At 39.8% G+C, this 24,472-nt stretch overlaps 2 protein-coding genes across 3 annotated transcripts; one reads left to right on the forward strand and one right to left on the reverse strand.

Moving 5' to 3' along the window:
• Nucleotide 1: 1 nt before the first annotated feature.
• On the forward strand, nt 2-16,194 carry LOC130922212 (transcriptional regulator QRICH1-like). Of its 2 annotated transcripts, none has more exons than XM_057846828.1 (12): nt 2-365; nt 1,793-2,053; nt 2,128-2,202; nt 3,438-3,551; nt 5,893-6,921; nt 12,381-12,540; nt 12,631-12,785; nt 12,867-12,981; nt 13,072-13,180; nt 15,243-15,382; nt 15,452-15,542; nt 15,632-16,194. In XM_057846828.1, the coding sequence occupies exons 2-12, from the start codon at nt 1,805-1,807 to the stop codon at nt 15,813-15,815; spliced, it is 2,421 nt and encodes an 806-aa protein (XP_057702811.1). In that variant the 5' UTR covers nt 2-365; nt 1,793-1,804; the 3' UTR covers nt 15,816-16,194. The 2 variants fall into 2 exon arrangements, with proteins under 2 accessions (XP_057702811.1, XP_057702810.1); XM_057846827.1 differs by having other exon boundaries at nt 3-438.
• On the reverse strand, nt 14,529-24,308 carry LOC130922214 (pseudouridylate synthase RPUSD4, mitochondrial). Its single transcript, XM_057846829.1, has 6 exons — nt 23,826-24,308; nt 18,986-19,193; nt 17,114-17,207; nt 16,888-17,038; nt 16,703-16,800; nt 14,529-16,635 (listed from the first exon to the last, which is right to left on the reverse strand). The coding sequence occupies exons 1-6, from the start codon at nt 24,229-24,231 to the stop codon at nt 16,411-16,413; spliced, it is 1,182 nt and encodes a 393-aa protein (XP_057702812.1). The 5' UTR covers nt 24,232-24,308; the 3' UTR covers nt 14,529-16,410.
• Between the last annotated feature and the right edge of the window lie 164 nt (nt 24,309-24,472).

Consider the following 24,472-nt stretch of genomic DNA (forward strand, 5'->3'; position numbering starts at 1 on the left):
GAAACCGAATTGCCTGTTTTCCACATCAGGAAATCATTCCGTCCTTTGCTATTACACTGAATAAATCACGAAGACCGCAGTTGCATGTCGTTGTCTTTTGACCGCTCACAATGCTTATGGATGAGTAACAATTGGCTTTGCTGGAGGACGACCGAGTTAGTTGTTTATGGAAATCAAAAGCCGCCTGGATTTCAGCGTGAAAAAAAGAAGACGCAGACGTCAGAGACCTCCACGCCTGCTCCCCTATTCCTCGCCGCCGCTGTTAAATTCTTATTGCAAACTAATCGTAGCATTGAAGGTGGAATTGCAGCGTCTGCCGCTGCATGGACTGCACTACGGCTCGGATGGCATGCTGCTAGTAGCTGGTAGACGATTATCGGCTTTTTAGTTTTAAACGGCGTGCCTTGGCGGAAAGGAGAGGATTTCGTTTTATTTAAGGTAGCATGGCAGGATGCAACGCTAGCACAAGCTAGCGTCACGTCGTCTGATGAGAAATAGTGGGCTTAAATCGTTACAAAGTGGTGACCTTTAGTTTAGTCATGAAATTTGTCAATAGACGCGACCATGTTAGGTGATATTAAAACATATTTTTTCGTCTACGTAATCTTACGGGGCGATGATATTAAGTTCGGCTAGCTGTGCGATGCTAGCCCGCTAACAATTAGCGTAGCTTATGTCCATTAGGTTTGCACTTTTAGCATATATTTTGTGCCTTTGTATGTGTTTTATACGCTTAATAGTCGATCTTAAGCAAATACACGCAAACCGGTTGCCGCAGTTTTGTTTGGGAATAAAAGACTAAATTAACGAATTTACCCAAAAATCACAACACGACCGCAGCATTTAATCATGCGTTTTCGCCAAATGTTGCATTATTTTGCGTTTTAGTTCATCTCTGTTCGCGTCCCCGGTTCAAATATCGAGCTCTTAAATAGGTATTTGTGTAAAATTACAAAGATTAGTTGATTTACACCATCATAATTAGCAGATATGGCTTGTGATACGAGTCCAGTAAGAAGAGCCTTAAACAAATGATTAAAATTATCACCACTATTATCTGGCCAACATCTTAATACAATTAAAATACGGGTCAAGATTCTAGCAGCTATTTTAAATATATATATATATATATATATGTATAAACCTCAGATTTAACTTTCAAACTTTCACAGCTTTTCAAAAACGAATCCTGTTTTGAACAATTAGCTAGATACAGATGTAATACAATCATGATAAACTTAAGTAAAAACCAAGGCCCATGTTTACAAAAGACAACAAAAATTCAGGTCCGTCAAGCATAATTTAGGGCTCAACCATCGATATCAGAGGAAAATATGCACCACCCTGACAGGTTAAAGTAATATCAATTGGGTCTTGAGCAGAACTGGATTAAAAAAAAATGTGTGCGCAGATCGATCAAATTGCATCACGTGTAGCAGAATCATAGAAAAATATATACTGTATTAACATTGCAATTATGAATTTAGGAAAAGTGTTTACTCAACTAGAAGTTTTTGAGGGCTGAGGGAGATTGACTACCTTGATTGATTGAAAGTTCAAGAAATGTCTTAAACGTTTCTTAAGGTATGTACGTGCTCTTTTAAAAAGTCAAAAATCAGCGATAAGACCAGGAATAATGTTCTACATCATAAGTTGTGTTGAGGTGGATAATGCGAACATGGTGAAACTTGGGAAACTGGTTGCATGTGCTCAAAATGCGCAATCAAGAGTGTCTTTTGCACTGTCATTGTAAGGCCATGTGCTAAGATCCCATCTCTTGACTGTTTATTAGGGTCAACTGACAATGAACGAGCAGGAAGCTGGTGTAGTCTCATTTGACGAATACGTGCGCCAGAAGGCTCGAACTGTACCCCAGCACAGGATGAAGGAGTTCCTGGAATCCCTCTCCAAGGGGGAGTTCAGTCAGCAGGGAGGGGCGACCACCACCACTACCACCACCACTACAGCCATGGTCTACCAAGAGCAGACCAACAACTGTGTCTACACTGACAGCACAGAGGTGGCCGGCTCGCTCTTGGAGCTGGCTTGTCCAGTAAGAACATCCTTTATTGAATTCAATCCATTCTTTCAATATGTCCTCATTCCTGCTTCGACTGCGTATTACAGGTACAGCTGACCTCAGCGGAGATTTCACCTCAGCTTTCCATGCATTCAGAACCTGAACAGCAGCTACAAGTGCAGGTTTGTTGTTACACTTATGTAATCATTGTTTTTTTTTTTCTTACTGCAAACTTGGTTGTGAATGCACTTTATACAATGACGCAAGTATTTAATGTCATGCGTAACTCAGTTCAAAAGTCCTTGTCTGATGATAAAGTAGTAGACTCTTTCTATAATCTTTTTACATTTACAGTATATTTTTGGGAACCAAATAAAAAAATAAACTCCTCCTTAAGTAACTAAGGCCTTTATTGAGTATAGCATTGTTTGTCCAATCCTTTTTAATGGGATTTTTTTCCTGTATATTAGGAAAAAAATTGTGGCATGCTACACAACAAAAACCCCAATAAAAAGTAACTGAATTACCTCAAATGAAATAATGAGAATATCCTCGTCGCAATGGACTCACAAATCAACTTTTGTGTGGTGTCTGGTCCAGTTGTGAATGAAAGTGAAATCTGGTGTCAAGTGAAAAAACGTTTATATAGTTTGCCTCGCATGGTTTATTAATGGCATATATGAACAAATTTAAATTGTCTCCAGTAAAGAAATAATTTCCACACCATTTAAGTAGATGTCTGGTAATTTTCTCTACTACACAACATGACTGCCACACTGGATAAGAATTTTGTTATATAGAATAATGCACATGTTCACTTGTCTGTAATATATGTAAACATTAGTATCCATCTCTTTTCTATAGTGGTTCTCATTAGGGTTGCGGGAACGATGGAGAGGTATCCCAAGGGTGCCATAAAAGCCCCCCATTATTAAAAGGCCGTTCCCCTAATGATACCCCACGCTGGTTAAGTGAATAAATGCCCCTTGCCAGTAATTTACGCAATATGAAGTGTGATGATGTTCTTCAAATCTTCGAAAATGTGCACAAAAGGGCGAGTTCACAAAAAGAGCTATAATAAATAGTCTACACTTTCAAAAATGATATTCCACTGTTCTGATTAACACTGTGAGTTATTAATAGAAAATTGCCAAATTTTGGGGGTTGTAGTTTTCAGTCGACTTGTAGTTCTTCCTACAGAGAAATATTGCTAAATTTTGATAGCCATACAGGACAGTCTCATTTTTTTGGACGCGCTTACTAGGAAAGTTTCGTGAAAATTGAAAAGTTCTGATATTGTCAATCAAAACTGAACTTTATAAATGTTTTTTAAACAGCTTCTAGTTTTTCAGATGGTCTTATAGATTTTTTAAAATCAATTTTCATTGCTGTAATTTTTGGTTTTCCTCTTTGCAAGGTTCAGATCCAGGAGCAACCTGTCTTGCAGATGGCCACTCAACAGGAAATGCAAGGAATTTCAGCTTCTCAACTTGTACCGCAGGAAGATCTCACAGAAGAGCAGCAGCAGCAGGTACTACTAGTATATCAAAATAAAGTGCAGTAAATTGTAAAAAGCTAACCACTGATTTGACAGAATTGATAGTACTTAGTATGAGTTTTACGTAATGGCCAATAGCTCATCCTTAAAGTCGCACTGTCACCTTAGGGGATACTTTCCTGAATTCTATAGATTGGACTTCACTGAACCACAACCTCTCATCCTTTTATTTGTAAAATAAACCAAAGAAATGCCACATGCAGTTTTAATCCCAGTTGAAATCTCCCGCTGTTGGTCATTGACGCCAGAGTCTGTAATCGGAAGTAATGTATGAAAAGGGAGGCTTTTTTCCCGGCGCAATTCCGTCATCCATGTAGTTTCATTGTTGTGGCGGCCAGCGTCTTAGTTATTATTTATTTTATTTTTTTTCCAAGCAATTCAGTCATTTTTATCAAAAATGTTTACAAAATGTTGTTTAGGAAATTGCTCCAGCACAAACACTGCGGATATAAGCCTCTATAAATTTCCGTCTTACAAAACTGTGAGAGTCGAGTGGATTGAGGACATCAAGAAAGTGGAGTGGGGTATTCTGTTGTTTGATCAAAACATTTTACTAAAAACTGCTTTTGAGCAAGTGACAAATGAAGTGTTTCCAATCAAAGGTTGTTATTCGTTTGTCAATCGCTACGCTGCTGCGTTCAGTATTCACTAGGTGCCTGAGATCTGCTAGAAATGGTGAAAGCTAAGGCTTCCGTGTTGGACTCATCACTTGCGCCATGTGATGGTAATTCCGCCTCTGGTTTGGACCTATATGGAAGAATCTTTTTGGAATCATTGGACTTACTTCCTCCTCTGACCCACTTTCAATTTCATATTCAGACTCGTGTCTCGACTACTTTTTTCTGCTGCCTCATATAACTCTTGCAGTAATCGTTCACTTTTGATACATCTTCTGTTTTAACTATGCTGAGGTAAACCTCAACACAAATTATTTTTATTGCACAATTTCGTTAGTTTTGGATCTGCAGTATGTGAGCAGTGTTGGTTTTGTCAGCCCTTTTAATTTTCATCTTAGTCTTTTGGACAATAATACATATTAGTCTTAGTCATATTTTAGTCATTTCAAAATGTGTATGTCTTTGTCTAGGACTAATTTCGTCTAGTTTAATCCACGTTTTTAAAAAAATATATATTTTCACCTTTAAAATAAAAATTTACCCCCAAAATAAAGGTTTCCAACTGTATTAAATTAACATTGACAGACAAGTGCACATTGTAGCGTCTACAACAGAGGTATCCAAACAGGTCCTCAAGGGCCGCTGTGGGTCTTGGTTTTTGTTCCTACCAATTGAGCACTGATAAATTAACCAATGAAGTTTCTGCTAAAACAAGCAGCATCTGACTGCAAACAACTGTTTACACTTGTGAAACACCAGATTGGTGAAAAGGTGTAGTCTTATTTTGTTAGCATAAAATCCAAAACTCACTGCGCCCCTTATGTGGAATAGTTTGGACACTCCTCGTCTACAAAGACAACACCAACTTGATTATACTCACTCTGCAGGAAAACGATATATTATTTTCAGTTAATTATAAACACAAGGACGTCACGAAGTGTATGCAAAAAAAAAAAAAAAAAAAAAAAGTTTGAGAATTTAGAAGACGCTCGCTGTTAGCATTAGCCTAATGCTAGCGCGAATACTATGCTAATGTTACGATTTACCTTTGGTGTGTGATGATCACTCAGCACAGACCTTTAAAGGCTAAAGAAACATTGCATATTCTCTCTGGTTAAAAAAAATCTTACCATGTGTGCAAGCCTGCATGGAGACTGAAGATGACACAATGGTGAGTCTGAAAGGCAGGGCGCAGCACGTTACAAGTGACACAACAGACACTGCAACGAAGCAGGCTAACTACATATAAAATGTCACACATTGTGAACATGTGATGGAAACTATTGCACATTTTCGTCTCATTCTCGTCTCGTCAGATGAAAACTGGCATTCGTCTCGTTATGTTTTAGTCTCCCAAAATACGTTTTTAGATCGTTATCGTCTCGTCATCAACATGAAAAAAGTGTTCGCTGACGAAATATTTTTGTTATCATCATCGTTGACGAAAACAACACTGTGTGTGAGTGTTTACAATTGATTTTTGAATACCTTTTGAAAAGATTCATTTAGTGTGGGGTGGAAATGGTGACAGTGGAACTTCAATTGCTTATTGAGAGGTGGTTTTCAAAAATATACAGAAGACTCCACCTGTAAAATGGCATTCAAATTCTTAGCCTCTACTGTACAAAGACAATGTGCAGCAAACAGGATGTCAGTCTTTTCTGTCGTTACCTAAAAGTACCTCTCCATTTTTACAGATTCAGGCACAGCTGGTTGCGGCCGTAAGCGGTGAGCAACAGATTCAGTTAGCAAGCGGTCACCAAATCCAGCTGCAAGGTACACAGCAGATTCAACTTGCGGACGGCCAGCATATTCAACTGGAGGCCGGCCAACAGATTCAGCTACAAGACGGACAGCAGATTCAGCTGCCGGATGGTCAGCACATTCAACTGCAGGGCGGCCAACAGATTCAGCTACAAGACGGACAACAGATTCAACTGCAAGACGGACAGCAAATTCAGCTTCCGGACGGTCAACACATCCAGCTGCAAGGCGGACAACACATTCAGCTACAAGACGGACGGCAGATTCAACTCATGGGAGGGCAGCACATCCACCTACAAGATGGACAACAGATACAATTACCGGACGGACAACAGATCCACATCCAAACCATAGAGGCCATATCACCTTCACAGCAACAGAACTCTCCCAGGGAGACAGAGAGGCGGCCCGGTAACGCCTCATCTGTTCTTCCACCCGCCAAGAAGCGCAAAGTTGATACTCCCTTGACTGTGTCCTACACTGTTCCTCAAGGGCAGCAAGTAGCCACGGTCATCGCAATCCCTCAAGGGCAACAGCAAAACTACGTGTCCCTGCGGCCTGATTTGCTTACAGTCGACAGCACTCAACTGTACAGTGCCACAGGAACAATCACTGGCCCCACAGGGGAGACGTGGACGATCCCCGTCTACTCCACCGCTCAACAGCAGGGTGTGACTCACATTGCCATACCGCAGGAGACGTACAACACAGTGCAAATTGCCGCTGCCAACGGCAAGACTGGTTCCTCGGCAAGGTCCACTGATGTGCAGTCCGTGTCGACTGCGACGCAAGAAGAAATCGTGCAGACGCTGTTTCCCGCTCAGTTCATGAATGGGAACATTCACATCCCAGTAGCTGTCCAGACTGTCGGAGGGACTTATAATACGACGCAGTCAGTGCACATATGGGACCCAAATCAGCAACAGAGCCAAGATAATGGAAATGAACAACTCCAGCTTCAGGTTAGTTCTGTTTTTTTTTTTTTTTTTTTTTTTTTTTTTATTGCCCAACATACTGTACATAATTATATTCCATTCACTTTATTACACACAGCAATCTGTTGAGTTATGTGGCCCGCCAAAGCACATAATATGCGTATACTTCATATTTGTCGCCAAAATCTGTACCAAGATTCCACATTGTCTACAGTTAAACACAATTTTGCATGACTTCTTATTTTGACAAGTCGTACCTCATTTTTTTGTCTACAGCTAATAGCACAGTGAGACAGTTCTACATTTATGTAACTCTAGTATCTCAGTTATAAATGGCTGCTGAGGAAAGTCATAACTACAATATGGTGGTGCATGGCAAAAATGAGTTTGTAAATTCTTACATAACATAACAAATATCTTTTTGCTATACTGCTTATCAGTGTCAACCACAAAAGAAAATTTCCTCTGAAGCAGTGTTGTTTTTTCGCAGCCCTTTTAATTTTCGTCTTAGTATTTTGGACGAAAGTACTTATTTGTCTTAGTCATATTTTATTCATTTGGAAAATGTGTTTGTCTTCGTCTAGTTTTTGTCAACGAAAGCTCAGACAAATTTCATCTAGTTTAATCGACAGTTACTCAAAATGTTTTCGTCTAAACATCAAAAGTTTTAGTCAATAAATAAATAAATAATGGTTTTCCAACAATTTCGAATGAACATTGACGAGCACATAATTGTCTACAAGGACATCACCATCTTTGTGATGATAATACACACTCAGCCGGAAAACAGTACATTATCCATTCATTCATTTTCTATGCTGGTTTCCCTCATGAGGGTTTTCAATTAAACTCACCTAGACGCAACGAATTGTATGTAAAAAGTTTTACAAGAGTTTAAAGAGCATACGACATGAGAAAAAAAGTCTTAAATGGCATTATTATGTGAATTAGAATCATATTTTGAGACGATTCGATTATATACAACAATTTAGCAAAGCGCAGATGACGGGAAATTAGTCTTTTAATCTGCTGGTTAGCCACGCCTACCATTATAGGGCTTTAGCGTCCGCAACAGGTGGATGACGTCAGCGGTAGAATGGGCTCATCGGTTTTACTATTCAGCCCATTGAGGGGGAATTATTCAGAATGAGGAAAACGCGACGAAGAGAGCCGCAAAATGTCATTGTTTCAGTCTCTCCAATATTTTTACAGGATATTCTTTTTATCCAAGTATTTTTCCCAATAGCTATATAAATGGCTTGAGAAGGACCAGTCAGCCCGTCAAGGGAGAACTATTCACCAGGAGGAAAACGCGACAAAGAGAGCTGCAAAATCTCATTGTTTCTGTCTCTTCAATATTTTTACAGGATATTCTTTTTATCCAAGTATTTTCCCCAATTGCTAAATAAATGGCATGGTCATGACAAATAACTGTCTTGTGCTAAATGGAATATGAAATAATAAAAATGCATTTATTCGACATGGCAAAATTACTCCACAATGGTCAAAATTGTCGACTTCACCTTGACTGTCGCACCTCCCGAACGATATTTTATGATACCTAAATCGGACATATGTCATTTCCCTTCCCCGGCTTCGGAGAATGTAAACAAACCAAAAGGCGTGACAGCTAACCGACATGCTAACCCAAACCGAGTGATGTTTCAAAGTCTTCGAAGCGGAAAATCACACATAATTAGCCTGGATTATTTGACATGACGACTGGGTTGTTGATTGTCTTCGCGGATCGGCAAACCGCCCGGCGGAGAGCAATTTACAGTTCGTTCCCCGGAGGAGGGTGGCTGCAGTTGTTGTGCAGCAAACGTGCTGCTAATGTGCACGAGGAGAGCTTTTTACATGCCTATCAATGATCAAACGTAAGTAGTCCTTTATTTAAAGAAAGTTTGTAGTGTTTACTTTGTAAAAGCTGTATTAATATTTGACCTGATACTAAACAAGATGTTTACTCGCTTCCTCGTAAGTCCAATGGTCCCACAGTGGTCGTCGGGCTTGTTTTGGCCAATATCCACGGTGAATGGGAACCTTTTGAAACTCCAAAAAGGCGCATACCCCTCTCCCTCATACAGAATGATTTTTCTGCAGCCGTTTGGCTGGCGTGATGCGAAAAATAAACGTATTAATCCGCAAAATCAGCTGAATCCTTCGTCCTCATACACAACAGTACGCTGTATAGTGAAGAGGACGCCTTCTACCGTACACGTCACAGCGCCCTCCTCCTCAATGCAAGACCGAAGCCGGAAGTCACTCATTTTCACGGCGCAGGATTGAAAAAACTAAATAAATATAGCGATCGCTTCCACACACATCCAAGCGGTCCATATCATTCAGGAGCTTAAAATACTGCGTGTATTATGAAATAAAAATGCTTTTTCGTGTCACATGCACTTTAAGACGACACTCACCAAGCTAAATGCTAACGCAAACGCTACAAGTTACATTTAGTGTGTGATGATCACTCAGCAGAGACCTTTAAAGGCTAAAGCAACATGGCATATCTAGTCAAGATGAGAAAGCAAAACTTACCAAGCAGTAGGGGTGTGACAAAATATCGAAACTGTGATATATCTTGATACTTTGTATCCCAAAAGGTTATCGATATGCTCCTGCCAAGAATCGAGATACCGTTTTAAAACTGTGTCAATGTCTAAAAAATAAGTAAATAAAAATAAACCAACAAGTTGCTACCAAAATCTTCCACCATAATCGTGTCTCAGTTAACTGTAATGCTGCATTGACGGTGCTCGACGCCCAATACATTTAGACTGGGAACGTTCGTTCTTTCGAAACCAGAGCATTCACAGTCATTCTGTCCGATTTTCAGGGCATTTACAGGTCACTTGTTGTTCATTTTGGGGCATTTACAGGTCATTTCCTGTTGAGTTTGAGTCACCGCCTATTCATTTAGGTGATTCCCAGGTCGCTTCCTGTTCTGTAACTCAAAATAAACAGGAAGTGACCCATAAAATACCCCACAATTAACAGGAAGTAACTGAAAATTAACAGGTAAATGACCTTAAATGGCCCAAAATTACCTCATTGCCTGTCATTGGCTGCCACTACCGGCCATAGACGTTCAATCCGTTAGTAGTGGGAGGGATGGCTGCCACCCTCCCAGTTCAAATTGATTGGACGTCGACTAGTGATAAAATCAATCCAATTCACAGCAGAAGCTTGTTTTTTGTGTTTATTAGTTGTTTGTAGAATATCCTAGAATGATTTTCCGACCAATGTATCGATAATCGTTGTATCGCCATATCGTCAGATCATCGTTATCGCGAGCTTTGTATCGCAAATCGTATCGTATCGTGAGGTACCAAGAGGTTCCCACTTCTACCAAGCAGCACCTGACATGCTTCGTACAAGTCTGGAGCTTGGAGAGGACACACGCTTATTCACCGGCCGGTGAGTAAGCGTGTGTGTGGGGCAATGGGGTTCCGCCGCGTCACGTGAGTGACACGACCAAGCACCGCTATAATTAGAGGTGTGCAAAATTTCCGATTCTTAGATTATTCGCGATTCGGCCGTGGAAGATTCGAGAACGATTCACAAACATCCAAATTCCGATTATTGAAATATGCCAAGTGAAGCGGAAGTACAACACACTCAGCGCGCCGCGCGGTCTTCGGGACGGAACGGAGCGGGAGTAGCTAAACATCATGCTTCTCATTAACTGGCCCCTCGGGTAATGCCAACGCTCAACTCACGGCTCTAGCTCAACTCATGCCACGAGATAAAAAAACACAACAACATACCTGACTGCTGCTGAAAAGCTGCTACAAGTACAGCTAAGCTACATAATGTTACGGTAGATATCATTTATATAGGACTAGATGGATTATAGACTCGGTAGGGATTATAGACTCGGTAGCGGTAGCAGCACATCTGCAAAAAGCTAGATGCGGGCGTTAGTAAACAGCCGCCATCTTAAAGCAGTAAACTTCCCTGCAATGCTGTTGTAGCGAACCTTCCAAGCAAACCTAATTAACTTTTTATCTAAAATACTCCTAAATCGGTAAAATATTGACTTGAATCTATCTTTAAAATAGTTTTAAAACTTTCACATGTCAAAAGTAGACAAAAGGGAAATTATGGAATAACGGGAGCAATTTTAACAACTTTAACGGTCGATTCACAACATTAAATTAATTGAATGTAGTTTAAAGCTGCTGATACAGAATGGGGACTGGAGTTTTTTTATTTAATGTTATTTTTGTATATTTGTTTACTGCTATATGTTAACTTGATACTGAAATAGTAGTTTGGTTTAGCCTGAGAGTAGTTCCAAAATTGTTCAAAAATAATGTACAAAACTTTAAAAAAAAAAAAAAAAAAAAAAAAAAGGAGGGGGGTGCATCAATAATCGTTTTATAATCGAATCGGAGCCTCTGAATCGTAATCGTAATCGAATCGTTAGGTGCCCAAAGATTCCCAGCTCTAGCTATGATGCATGCTAACTATACATATGATAAGAAAATGTCACACATTGTGAACTTATAACTGAAACTATGGCCAATTTTCATCTCGTTCTCGTCTCGTCAGACGAAAACTGTTATCTTTTAGACTCCCAAGACACGTTTTTAGCTCGTCATCGTCATGAAAAAAATTATTCGTTGACGAAATATTTTCATTATCGTCATCGTTGACAAAAAAGGCACTGCTCTGAAGTAAAATGTTTTCGGCTGCATTTCTTGCAAGCAGTACCAGTCAAGTTTGGGCAACATACTATTTGTGACTCAACTACATTTTATTGGTAGAAGCAAACTTTAGCTGAAATATTGGTAGAAGAAGAGAACTGTAGCTGAAATAAACAGATGTTCAGGCAAAATGATCAGACATATTTGTAGTTTTAATAAAAGCCAAATAAAGCAAAGAAACAAAGTGTTATTTTCGAAAAGTAGATATAATGCCAGTCTGTTTCATTAGGTTTTAAAAATTAAATCGGTCAAATGGGCTTCGTTGTTATCGTTAATTTTTATTATTACCACTGCTACATTTTCTGGAATTCTGGCGGTAAGAGGCCAGCCAGTTGATTTTTGTTTCAATGCAGATCCATTAGCTCTGAAGTTGGTAACCAATAACAAGATCGTGTTTCAAGCTGGTATGGGATCATGTCTACCAAGACTGAAGTGCAAACGGAGCGCCCGTTATATCTCAGTTACAGATTTGTTTGTGTTAATAAACGTTTCCACAATGAAGGCGCAATGCTCACCAGTCCAATTCATGGTATCAAGTAAAAAAGAAACAATGGCATTATAAAGAAACAAAACAAAATGGCATTATATGGAAAAAAACGGCATTATATGTACTTTTTGAAAATAAAACTTTGTTTCTTTACATTATTTGCCTTTTATTAAACCTACAAATGTGTCAGATCATTTTGCCTGACCCTACATCTGACAAGTTAAGTCAATATTTAGTCCGACATACAGTGTTGGAAATGAATTCATGTCTTTTGTCTTGTACAGGAACAAGGAGAGGCCGATGCTAATGCTGAACAATCTGCAGAAATTCTAGTTCCAATTTCCCTTAAACCAGAAGAGGGTCTGGAGGTATGGCGCCTTTGGGTGAAGCGGAAAAATGATGAGCTGATTAAGCAGGACAAGACAAAGCTGGCACCGATTGGACGTAAGTCCATTTAGAGACTGTCAACTAGTGGACCTTGAGTAGAGCTTCTACCTTGAAGGCAAAACCAAATTTTGAACCCTTTGTGTCCAGGTCGCCAACCGCTGCGTTTTCAAGACGACTTGATTTCCAGCGCAGTAGCCGAGCTGAACCTCGGTCTTTCGCTGATGACGCAAGAGGCCCGAGGATCAGAGGAAGAACAATTTGCTCCAGATGTTCTTTATTACGTCTTCCTTTGTATACAAAAGGTTTGTAATCCTTTTGTTCCACTATGGCATTTTGATAATGTATGAAGTTGTCTCAAACACTGCTTTGTATCTTTTATGTAGTACCTCTTTGAAAATGGACGCGTGGATGACATTTTTGCTGATCCATACTACACTCGATTCTGTGAGAGTTTACATAAAATCCTGACTGGCTGGAAGCCCAGTGTCCATCCTCTAGGTATAAACAAAAACCTCCCTTCACTCATTCATGTTTTATTGGTGTTTTTAAAGGATTTGCGTAATTCATTTTTGTTTATCTTCTTGCAAGGTTACATCATTCCGAGTCATGTGACAGAAGAGATGCTGTGGGAATGTAAACAACTTGGTGCACATTCACCTTGGACTTTGTTAACCACGTTGATGTACTTTAACACAAAGTGAGTTTTATCCAATTTGTATATTTCCTTGTCTTCGCTAAAGTGTGTCATTCGCTCTCTGGGGGTGATACAAAAAGAATATTGAAAATAGCAACACAAAATCAGATTTTTTCATAAACATTTTATTGAAACCCTATGAAACCATTTAATTAGTTACCACAAAATTTATTATTTTTGAAAAACGTCCATCCAGGATTAAGCTGCTAACTTAAAAACTAAAGCCCAAATATTCAACATATCCAGTTTAATTACATTTTCGGACTACAGGCCACTACTTTTTTATCCTCATTTTGAATCCTGCGGCTTACAGTCCAGTTCGGCTTATTTGTTGATTTATTTGGATTAATACATAACACTTTAACAGCGGCATTATAAGACAGTCATAATTATGACATGACACTGTCATGAGCATTGATGAATGCTTATGACAGATGTCATTGAGCGTCTTAGGGCAAATTTTGCTACTAACTCCTTTTGTGTCCAGCTCAGATCTTTTACATACAATTAAAAAAATGATATAATTTGCCGGATGACACTAAGTCCTAGGTTCATAAGGCTAGGTTCATACTACAGGTCTCAATGCACGAATGCGATTTTTTTCGTGTTTTTCCGACTCGGGTCAGGCATTAACTTGACTGTCTGAACGGGACAAGTCGCATAGAAGTGGACCATTTCAAATCCGATCTGAGTCACTTTGTTATTTGGTTCAAATCCGATCTGGGCCACATTTTTTCAGAACGTGACTAGTGGTCTGAACTGTCAAGACTCCCAAATCGGAATTCATGCAACAATTACGTCAGCAAAGAGCAAGAGGCACGGAGGACAGCAGCCATGTAGGCATTAGCGCCTAGCTGAATCTTGAACTCTGCTTTTAAGCACGAAGCGGGCTTGACCACAGTCAGAAAAAAAGAAAATGTAAGGCTTATTCTTTTCTTCAATTTTCGATTTTCATTCTGTGCGCAATATTTCATTATTGACAACATGGCAGAGTCAGGGCAAACTGATGCACCCATGTCATTTCACGCACACACGTCAGGCTTATGTGCGTTCGTGTATGCGTTCTATCAGTCCATATAAACTCTGAATATAAGACTAAATGGGGGTTATTAATGTCTGTTATTTTTGTCCTCTTTTTGGAAATCAAAATATGATCACTCTGGAATGACATACAGCTAGCATGTGTAATTTGTTTGGATGCTTCTGCGCATGCGGGTCTCTTTGCTGAGCACATCTCGGACTGCGAATTAGTGCACATGTGTGATACCTGAACGGTCTCAATGGACAAAGGCAGTCTGAACGGGCACGCCAAAAAAAACAGATATGGCAAAAAATCGGATTCGTGCATTAAGACCTAGCCTAATATGAACGTAGCCTAAATGGACATCTGTCATAAGCATTAATTATTGCTCATGACAGTGTCATGCCATAATTATGATGGATTTATGACAGTCTTAGGATGCTGCTGTTAAATAAAGTGTTACGGAATAATATGTTTTGGTGTAAATATCTCATAATACAGTGAGGACAGCTGCGGTTTATAGTCCAGTGCAGTTATCTCTGAACAAATGCCGTTTTCATGTCAAATTTGGTGGGTGTTGGCTTATAGTTAGGTTGGCCCTATATTCTGAAAATTACGGTAATTACGGTTTCCTTCTTCATAAGTGTGCCACTTTTGATTGAAGCGTTCGCAAGCACAATTCGTAAACAAAGGCATATGAAACTATTTGGATGTTTCTGGTCACATCATTTTGAGAGGATTGAAATTGGGTGTAAAAGAACAGGTTTTTTAAATGTTATTTTTACTTTTAAGTATTAGCTCATTGGCTGCTATTGATGGCAATAGACGTCCAATCACTGTCAACACCCCAGTCAAATTGGAGATGAAAGGACATGGGGAAGAAGAAAAAAAAGGATTGGACCTCTACGGCAGTGGGTTGCTACCCACCTGTTCCCACTATAGTAAAAATGAAAATGGAAAAAACATTCAATTTTTGTTGTGACGACCTCTTACAAGCTGAACACCTTAGATGGACGGCTGAACTCTCACATGCTTTTGCTTCAGGTGTTTTCGTCTGCTCACACCTGAGCAGCACCTGAAAGTGGCCTTCTCTAAGGTCTTGAGACACACCAGGAAAAACCCCACTAATGCAAAGGACAAAGCAACTAGTATCCGCCTTCTGAAAGGGCAAAGTTCTCATAAAGGTACTTTACATTCACTTTTTTTTTTTTTAAAGTTCGCATTTTTTACTTATTTGCATGACTTTTTGACAGGATCGGATGATCTATATGATGAGCAGATCGAGGATCCAGAGAACCCACTTCGGTGTCCGATCAAACTTTATGATTTTTATCTATTCAAATGGTAAGTCGCTCACTCAAACAAATATGTGAATATTTCTGGTTTTATATGCCTTTTTTTTTTTTTTTTTTTTTTTTTTTACCCTGTTCCAGCCCGCAAAGCGTCAAAGGTCGTAACGACGTGTACTACATGACTCCTGAGCACGTTGTGGCGCCCAACAGTCCCATGTGGTATTCCTCTCAGCCCCTCACGAGTAAGCAGGTGGAGCAAACGCTGGCACGCATCCTGGTCGTTAGAGAGATCCAGGAGATCATCGGTGCCGCGTCCGAGAGTTAAAAGAGCGGAACGACATGGAGCAAGAGGAAGATTGTTCAATTCCATCACTGATTGTTGACTCAGCTTCCCTTTGCTCGGCTCAATAAACATGCCGCCTCAACAATCAAATGGAGAACCCAATGAATGAATCATTGAAGCTCTCTGAGAAATTGTGCATTACTGCGTTCAAGACTTGAGGAAAAAACTTTAAAGTATTGTCAACATGAGGTTATTTAACCATTTACTTTTCTTTAACCTCATGTTTTGTTACCATGCCAACCTCCTCGCAGGGACCACTGCTCACGTTTTTGTATTGTGTTGATATGTACAAAGATAACCTTGTGCCTGTTTTCAAAGTGTTTGATCTAATATGTTTCGAGATAAAGCACTAAATTGTCTTTCGGAAGGCTTGAAACTTTCTCAGGTTGAAGGTTATTGAGATTCATAGACATGTTCAACATCTTTCTGTACAGATGATTAAATACAAGTGGACAGGCCTTGCATTGAGAGTTATCTTGACTACTGTGCCATTTATATATGACGCCTCAAATCAACCAAACTAGTTAAGATGCCTTTATTAAAATTACACTGTACAGTATCAAATTAATGGTCACACTCATACAACATTGCAAGGTGGTTGGTTGTCATCGTTTTCCTTAGGGAAAGTTAAATTCAGTCGGCTGAGTGTTTGAGTAAAAAACTTTGGCAGTGGGCATCGCACACTGACAGTGCCATGACCGATTCTAGGCAGCGTCAGCTGACGAGCATGCAAGTGAAGCGGAAGATGCCGGCTCTTGCTCTGTTCCAGACCAAGCTTCCCCAGCACGCGCTCCGGTAATTTCTGCAGATCAAAATGTCCTGTTATTAGAAGCTGCAACTTTGTAAGTGCCAAACTTTTAAATGACTACCTGTGGTGCCAGTTTGCTCCAATGTGAATATTTATGGTCTCCTAAAATGAGGCATGACATTGCGAATGCCATATGAACCCTAATCTGGTGCTTCACTCCTGCAGAAGAACCAAGGAATCAAGTCCGTTTTTATCCCTTTTTGATACTTTCTTCAGCACAACACTGTAATTGCATCCAATACTTACCAGTAAGAGGCTCCAGTTCAACAAGGCTACATCCACCATGACTATCCAGGACTTTGTACTTTGTGACTGCAGGAAGGGATTGGCGATTGGCTCTGACTTTCGTTAGTCCACTGCCGGCGTCATTCATTCTGTAAATGGGGCTTAAAGCCATCTGTTAATTTATAGAAAAACAGCAATGGTAGGTAAAATAAGGACTATCACGAGTATAAGCCGGCAGGAGATCTACCTTGTAGTGAGGCTGAGAGCCGGTGACTGCTCTCTCAATGATGGGAATGTCAATCATGCCTTCAGATGGCACCGGTATGCCCGCTGTGACAACCCTACAAACAAATTTGTGTTAGTCAGTTTTGTTTATTAATCCATACACAAAAGTTTCCTACAGTATTAACGTTTCTGTGAGCAATAGCAGAAGACCGTAACCACATGAGGAAAAAAAAATACTTGGACTAAAGGTCGGAGGTAGGTAGTGACGTGTAACACTTACCTAACTTTTTGAGGAAAAATGTACTTCTAAGAGTAGTTATACTAAGCCAGACTTTTACACTACTCTTACTCAGCTAGTTTAGGCTAAACTAGTCGTTACATTTTTCCTCTTCTTTGTACATATCAAATTTCACCAAAGATGCTAACAGTAGCTCTACCAGTTTCACCGATGAGACATCGCAATAATAGTCACATGAATCTATTATACCAAACTCATGTAGGCATGTGCCGATATGAGATTCTGACGGTATTGCAATTACAGGACTAAAATGTGTTACTTTGAGATATCTTGTTAAAAAAAAAAATCCTGTTTCCATTTAACTGGATTTTTATTTTTCAATATATTAACAAATTGGAATATAAGTATAATGTTAAGTTAAAATACATTAAAAAAATATATATTCTAAATAAAATAAATAGTCCTTTAGGTGAGTATAAACCCACGGCCACAGCTCAACATTATTACCATCAAAACAAAAATAATTGAATTATTTTCCATAAAAAGCATGCTTGCATGACTCGTGTCATGTTTACATTACACACACTCTTTCTCAACACACACAGTTCCCAGAGAGAAGAAAAAAACATTCTACCACCGCTAGACACACTAAACACGCTGGATTTCACCCTCGTAGCTGGTGAGAAACGTTCATGACAGTGTTTACTAACCTTTAATTTTGTATAAATACGAAATCACATTGGAGGTATTGCCTCCTCGGCAGCCACCCTCCGCAAACATGTTTTACATGTTGGTTGGCCCTCCTCCTCTAAGCTGTGGCCATCTGTAGCTTTTCTGTAGCCGAAGTATTCCCATACCAGCGAATTCCATTTCTTTGATGGGGGAAAAAGTTCAGGAGTTTCACTTCCTCCAGTCATCGTATAACACAAGTGACTCACAGACACTGAGCAACAACCGGCGGGGAAGGGTTGAGCCTTTCAGCTGCAAGCGAGGGATTTCTCCCAGCATTTTTTGGGACATAAAATAGAGCTAATATCATAGGGACGGTATGACAGAAAATTTTGGGAGTTTTGAAACTGACGTTTTCATAGCACGGTATACCTTGAAACCAGTAACCAGTAAAAAATTAAGTCTTTGACATAGAGCACTACTGTAAGCATGATTCGAAAGCGCAGATTCTAACCTCTCTCCAAGTATTGATTTGGCACCGATTGACCACGGAAAACCGGAAATATGATCCTTTTAATTTCTAAGAGGAGGTATTCACTATTCAAGCAAGGAATTATTTTCTCCACTAGAGGGCACTCATGCTTTCCGGACAAATGATGCCTCATTTCTGTAGATTTATTTTCTCTCGCCTGAATTCAAATTTTTGTATATTTCTTTGGTTTAGTGTGGTAGTGTAATTGGTTTTAGTACAGTATAGTAATAACAGTTCATATAGAGCTGAGAAAAAAAATACTAAACATCGTAGGCAGTTACTCATTAGTTGAGTGTTTTCTCACCAAATACTTTTTAACTCGGACTCGAGTATAATTTTTGGATGACTACTTTTACTTTTGTAATATTATTTTGATGTAACGCTACTCTTACTTAAGTACATTTTTTGGCTATTCTACCCACCTCTGCTAAGGTACTAGTGTCAGTAAAACCTACCAGTACTTTCTCTGCACTTGACTACTACTGTTGAGCTCCAGTACATGTTCCACTGCTTCTTCGCTCCTTGCCAGCAGGAGAGCGCCAGTCATCTCTTTCTCCAGGCCCAGGCAGGGCAGCAGCTGGGAGTCGGACCTGACTTTTATTCCGTCCATCATTTTGGAGAGGACAGGAAGCACAGAAGATATGGAGGTCTCCCCATTGGAATCTAACAAGACAAAAGCAACAAAGGACAGCATCTGAATTTTATTCAACATACACATGACATGCATGAGTCCCAGCTTTTCACTAATTGCAACTACTGCTCTTCACAGTTTTAATTTGTCTAGTTTTCAGCCAGTTACTTGTGTGAATTATTAACCAGGTCGTTTTAAGTATTTCATTTACAGAAGACAAACCATTGTCGTGGCAAAAAGATTTCACATGCCAAAAAGTGATCAAATTCAATTTATATAATTGAGAGTATCTATGACGTGATCGTCACTCAGACCATATTTGATGGAGGGAATCTGATGGGAATGCTAAGACCAGAGGTACCACTTTAAGAAAAATCAAAGGATGCAAGGGCCAACTTGAAATCCCTCCACTTTTATTTGTTAAACAGAGGATGGGACTCTGGTAAGAAAAAAAAAGTTTTTTGAATTGTATTTACTTTGAAATATACTATAAACTCATACTGCGATTGACGGTAATACATGTCCAATCCAATTTGACTAGGAGACACATAATATAGCATACAACATATCGTTCGATTGCTGCCATTTTTGTCGACAACGATGATGATGACGAAATATTTTAATTTTTTCATGACTATGATGTGACGAGCTAAAAACATGTCTTGGGAGACTAAAACATGATGAGACTAATGCCAGTTTTCGTCCGACAGACGAGATTGAGATGAAAATTCGCCAGTATTTCCATCATAAGGACACAATGTGTGTAGTTAGCACTTAGCACGCATCGTAACTAGACATCTGCCGATTACCGGTTTCAAGGTATATTGTGGTATGGTATGTCATGGTTTACAAACCGCAAAAAAATTCCGTCATACCGTCCCTACTGTATTAGCTATTTTTAAATGTCCCAAAAATCCAGGAAAAAATTCCTCGCTTGCAGCTGCAAGGCTCAACCCTCCCCAGTGCTACACGATGGCTCAAGGAGGTGAAACTCCTGACCCCCCCCATCGAAGAAAACGAAATCGCTGGTATGGGAACACTTCGGGTACAGAAAAGTCACAGACGGCCGCGGCTTTGAGGAGGAGGGCCAACCGACATGTAAAACATGTTTGCGGAGGGTGGGTGCCGAGAAGCCAATACCTCCAATATGATTTCGCATTTATACAAAATTAAAGGTTAGAAAACACTGTCATGAACTCTTGCCACCAGCAGCGAGAGTTAACTAAAGCGTGTTTAGTGCATCTAGTGGTGGTAAAACGTGTTTTTTTTTCTTCTCTTTGGCAACTGTCTGTGTTGCGAAAGAGAGTGTGTGTATAATGTAAACATGATACAAGTCATACATACATGCATTTTATGGAAAATACTGTAATTCAATTATTTTTGCTCTGATGGTAATAATGTTGAGCTGTGGCATTGGGTTTAGGCTCACCGAAAGGACTGAATTTATTTTGATTTTATTTAGAATATTTTAGTTATTTTTTGTATTTTCAAATTTTATTTTAACATTATACTTATGTTTCAAATTGCTGATATGTTTTAAAATATAAAAATCCTGTTCAATGAACAAAATGTTTTTTTTAAACCCCGATATCTCAAAGTTTTAAGCTGTAATTGCAATACCGTGAAACCATGATATTTAGGCTTAAGGTCCTCATACCGTCAGAATCTTATACCGGCACATGCCTAATCATAACAGTGTTTGGTTTTGTCACTCTAGTGACGAACTGCACACCAACACACACACGCTTACTCACAGGTATCCTCTCCAGGCACCATTCGTCTCCAGTCAGGTGTCGCTTGGTAAATTCTGTTATCTTGGCTAAATATGCCATGTTGCTTAGCCTTTAAAGGTCTGTGCTGAGTGATCATCACACACTAAATGTAACTTGTAGAATTAACATAGCATTCGCGTTAGCATTTAGCGTGGTGAGGGTCATCTTAAACTCTTGGAAAACTTTTTACATACAGTTCTTGGAGTCCAGGTGAGTTTAATTATTTGAAAATAAAGTACTGTTTTTCTGTTGAGTGTGTATTATCCTCACGAACACGGTGCTGTCCTTGCAGACTTATGTATTTGTCTGTCAATGTTCATTCGAAATTGCTAGAAACCTTTTATTTATTTATTCATGGACTAAAACTTTTGAAGTTTACAGACGAAAACATTTTGAGTAATTGTCGACTAAAACTAGACGGAGACGAACACATTTTGAAATGACTAAAATATGACAAAGACTAACAAGTAAATGGTAAATGGCGCAGCTGATAACTCGAGTTGTCCTGGAAACCAAGGGTCAGCGGTTCGACTCCCAGGTATGACTGCCCACTGTCAAAGTGCCCTTGGGCAAGGCACGGAACCCTAATTTGCCCCCAATGGGTTGGCAGTGCCTTGGATGGCAGCAGCACCATTACTGTGAAAGGGTAAATGTGTGCTAATGTAAAGCACTTTGGGCACGGTAAACATGTAGACAAATGCGCTACATACAGTGCCTTGCAAAAGTATTCGGCCCCCTTGAATCTTGCAACCTTTTGCCACATTTCAGGCTTCAAACATAAAGATATGAAATTAAAAAATTTTTTGTCAAGAATCAACAACAAGTGGGACACAATCGTGAAGTGGAACAACATTTATTGGATAATTTAAACTTTTTTTAACAAATAAAAAACTGAAAAGTGGGGCGTGCAATATTATTCGGCCCCTTTACTTTCAGTGCAGCAAACTCACTCCAGAAGTTCAGTGAGGATCTCTGAATGATCCAATGTCCTAAATGACCGATGAGGATAAATAGAATCCACCTGTGTGTAATCAAGTCTCCGTATAAATGCACCTGCTCTGAGATAGTCTCAGGGTTCTGTTTAAAGTGCAGAGAGCATTATGAAAACAAAGGAACACACCAGGCAGGTCCGAGATACTGTTGTGGAGAAGTTTGAAGCCGGATTTGGATACAAAAAGATTTCCCAAGCTTTAAACATCTCAAGGAGCACTGTGCAAGCCATCATATTGAAATGGAAGGAGCATCAGACCACTGCAAATCTACCAAGACCCGGCCGTCCTTCCAAACTTTCTTCTCAAACAAGGAGAAAACTGGTCAGAGATGCAGCCAAAAGGCCCATGATCACTCTGGATGAACTGCAGAGATCTACAGCTGAGGTGGGAGAGTCTGTCCATAGGACAACAATCAGTCGTACACTGCCCAAATCTGGCCTTTATGGAAGAGTGGCAAGAAGAAAGCCATTTCTCAAAGATATCCATAAAAAGTCTCGTTTAAAGTTTGCCACAAGCCACCTGGGAGACACACCAAACATGTGGAAGAAGGTGCTCTGGTCAGATGAAACCAAAATTGAACTTTTTGGCCACAATGCAAAACGATATGTTTGGCGTAAAAGCAACACAGCTCATCACCCTGAACACACCATCCCCACTGTCAAACATGGTGGTGGCAGCATCATGGTTTGGGCCTGCTTTTCTTCAGCAGGGACAGGGAAGATGGTTAAAACTGACGGGAAGATGGATGCAGCCAAATACAGGAGCATTCTGGAAGAAAACCTGTTGGTATCTGCACAAGACCTGAGACTGGGACGGAGATTTATCTTCCAACAGGACAATGATCCAAAACATAAAGCCAAATCTACAATGGAATGGTTAAAAAATAAACGTATCCAGGTGTTAGAATGGCCAAGTCAAAGTCCAGACCTGAATCCAATCGAGAATCTGTGGAAAGAGCTGAAGACTGCTGTTCACAAACACTCTCCATCCAACCTCACTGAGCTCGAGCTGTTTTGCAAGGAAGAATGGGCAAGAATGTCAGTCTCTCGATGTGCAAAACTGATAGAAACATACCCCAAGCGACTTGCAGCTGTAATTGGAGCAAAAGGTGGTGCTACAAAGTATTAACGCAGGGGGGCCGAATAATATTGCACACCCCACTTTTCAGTTTTTTATTTGTTAAAAAAGTTTAAATTATCCAATAAATTTTGTTCCACTTCACGATTTTGTCCCACTTGTTGTTGATTCTTGACAAAAAATTAAAATTTTATATCTTTATGTTTGAAGCCTGAAATGTGGCGAAAGGTTGCAAGGTTCAAGGGGGCCGAATACTTTTGCAAGGCACTGTAAGTAGTCGCCATTTACCATCTAATAGGTATTTTTGTCCAAAAGACGAAAATTAAAATGGCTGCTTAAAACAACACCGCCCCAGTCAAGTTGGATTGGACGTCTATCGCCATCAATAGCAGTGAAACCTGATTCACACAATGCTATCCTTCCTGATTGAAATTGATTTGTTGTATATACTCTGTCAAAGGCAGTGAATGAGTTCAGGGCTACGAACGACAAAAGAATCCAGAAGGAATATAAATTGTGCATTGCATAAACATTCATTTTTACACTACTGAAACAAATTTGCACAACTCAGGGACAGCAAAAAAAAAATCACAACCAGTATCACTCAATTATTTTTTTCATTCAATTGTATTTATATACAACAAAGTACTAAAATTCTTAGTTTCGTAAATTGATTTCAACATCTCAGGTTTTGACCCCTGAGCTAATGGAGAATTGTTTAAGTGACTAGCTCCATCTAGTGTTAAAGGTGAGAAGTGCAAGCGAATGTAAGTTGAATTCAAGCTTGTTGTGCTTGACTTATTCAATATTTTTATTTGTTTACCTTTCACAGGAAGACCATACGGTTTGTTGATTATGACCAAATGCTGGTCCTGGTACAACACGCTTTTGCTCAGGTGCTTAGCCAGCACATTAGGATGAACATTTTGAAGCTGCAGACTGAACCGTTTCAAGTCCATTACCCTCTTCTGTTGGTCGGACAAAGGGGGTTCCGCTGTACGGGTACTGGACTTCTCCTGCCGGAGCTTTCTAGCCAAGTCAATAGCACGAAGTGGAGTTTTTTCTCCTTTTCCAGGATCTGGAGCTTGCTCCGTGGCCGTGGTCTGACTCCGGCTGAAGCAAACAAGCGCCGATCCCGAACATTGATGGCATTTAGTCCGTGTTTTTTCTAGAGGTCGGAGAAGGAAATTCCATTTGCCAACAAATACATTTCTTGCACAGTGGTTCATAGTGGTAACGAGCGTTAAAGAGAAATGTGGGCGACATTGAGCTTCAACATGTGACGCACTTGTGTATCATATGAATACTTCCGGGTAGTCCAGACGTCAATACTTCCGGCCCAGATTCCGGCCGTTCTGGGTCTGGGTCGTTCGATAAATTTGAGTATGCACTTAATAGCATCATATTGCTCAATTTTCAACAATTTTTCAAGCAGCTTGTTTTTAAAATAATTGTCAGAGAAGCAGTTAC

Source organism: Corythoichthys intestinalis, chromosome 9 (genome assembly GCF_030265065.1).
Source record: "Corythoichthys intestinalis isolate RoL2023-P3 chromosome 9, ASM3026506v1, whole genome shotgun sequence".
NCBI classification, from domain to species: domain Eukaryota; kingdom Metazoa; phylum Chordata; class Actinopteri; order Syngnathiformes; family Syngnathidae; genus Corythoichthys; species Corythoichthys intestinalis.

Bases quoted from the DNA above. Each gene is read 5' to 3' on its own strand.
- LOC130922212 (XM_057846828.1), top strand. From the start codon at position 1,805: ATGAACGAGCAGGAAGCTGGTGTAGTCTCATTTGACGAATACGTGCGC. The intron at 2,054-2,127 runs GTAAGAACATCC...TGCGTATTACAG, and splicing joins TCTTGGAGCTGGCTTGTCCA to GTACAGCTGACCTCAGCGGA. The intron at 15,543-15,631 runs GTAAGTCGCTCA...ACCCTGTTCCAG, and splicing joins GATTTTTATCTATTCAAATG to CCCGCAAAGCGTCAAAGGTC.
- LOC130922214 (XM_057846829.1), bottom strand. From the start codon at position 24,231: ATGAACCACTGTGCAAGAAATGTATTTGTTGGCAAATGGAATTTCCTT. The intron at 17,039-17,113 runs GTAGATCTCCTG...ATAAATTAACAG, and splicing joins GCTCTCAGCCTCACTACAAG to ATGGCTTTAAGCCCCATTTA. The intron at 16,636-16,702 runs GTAGTCATTTAA...TTTGATCTGCAG, and splicing joins GGAGCAAACTGGCACCACAG to AAATTACCGGAGCGCGTGCT.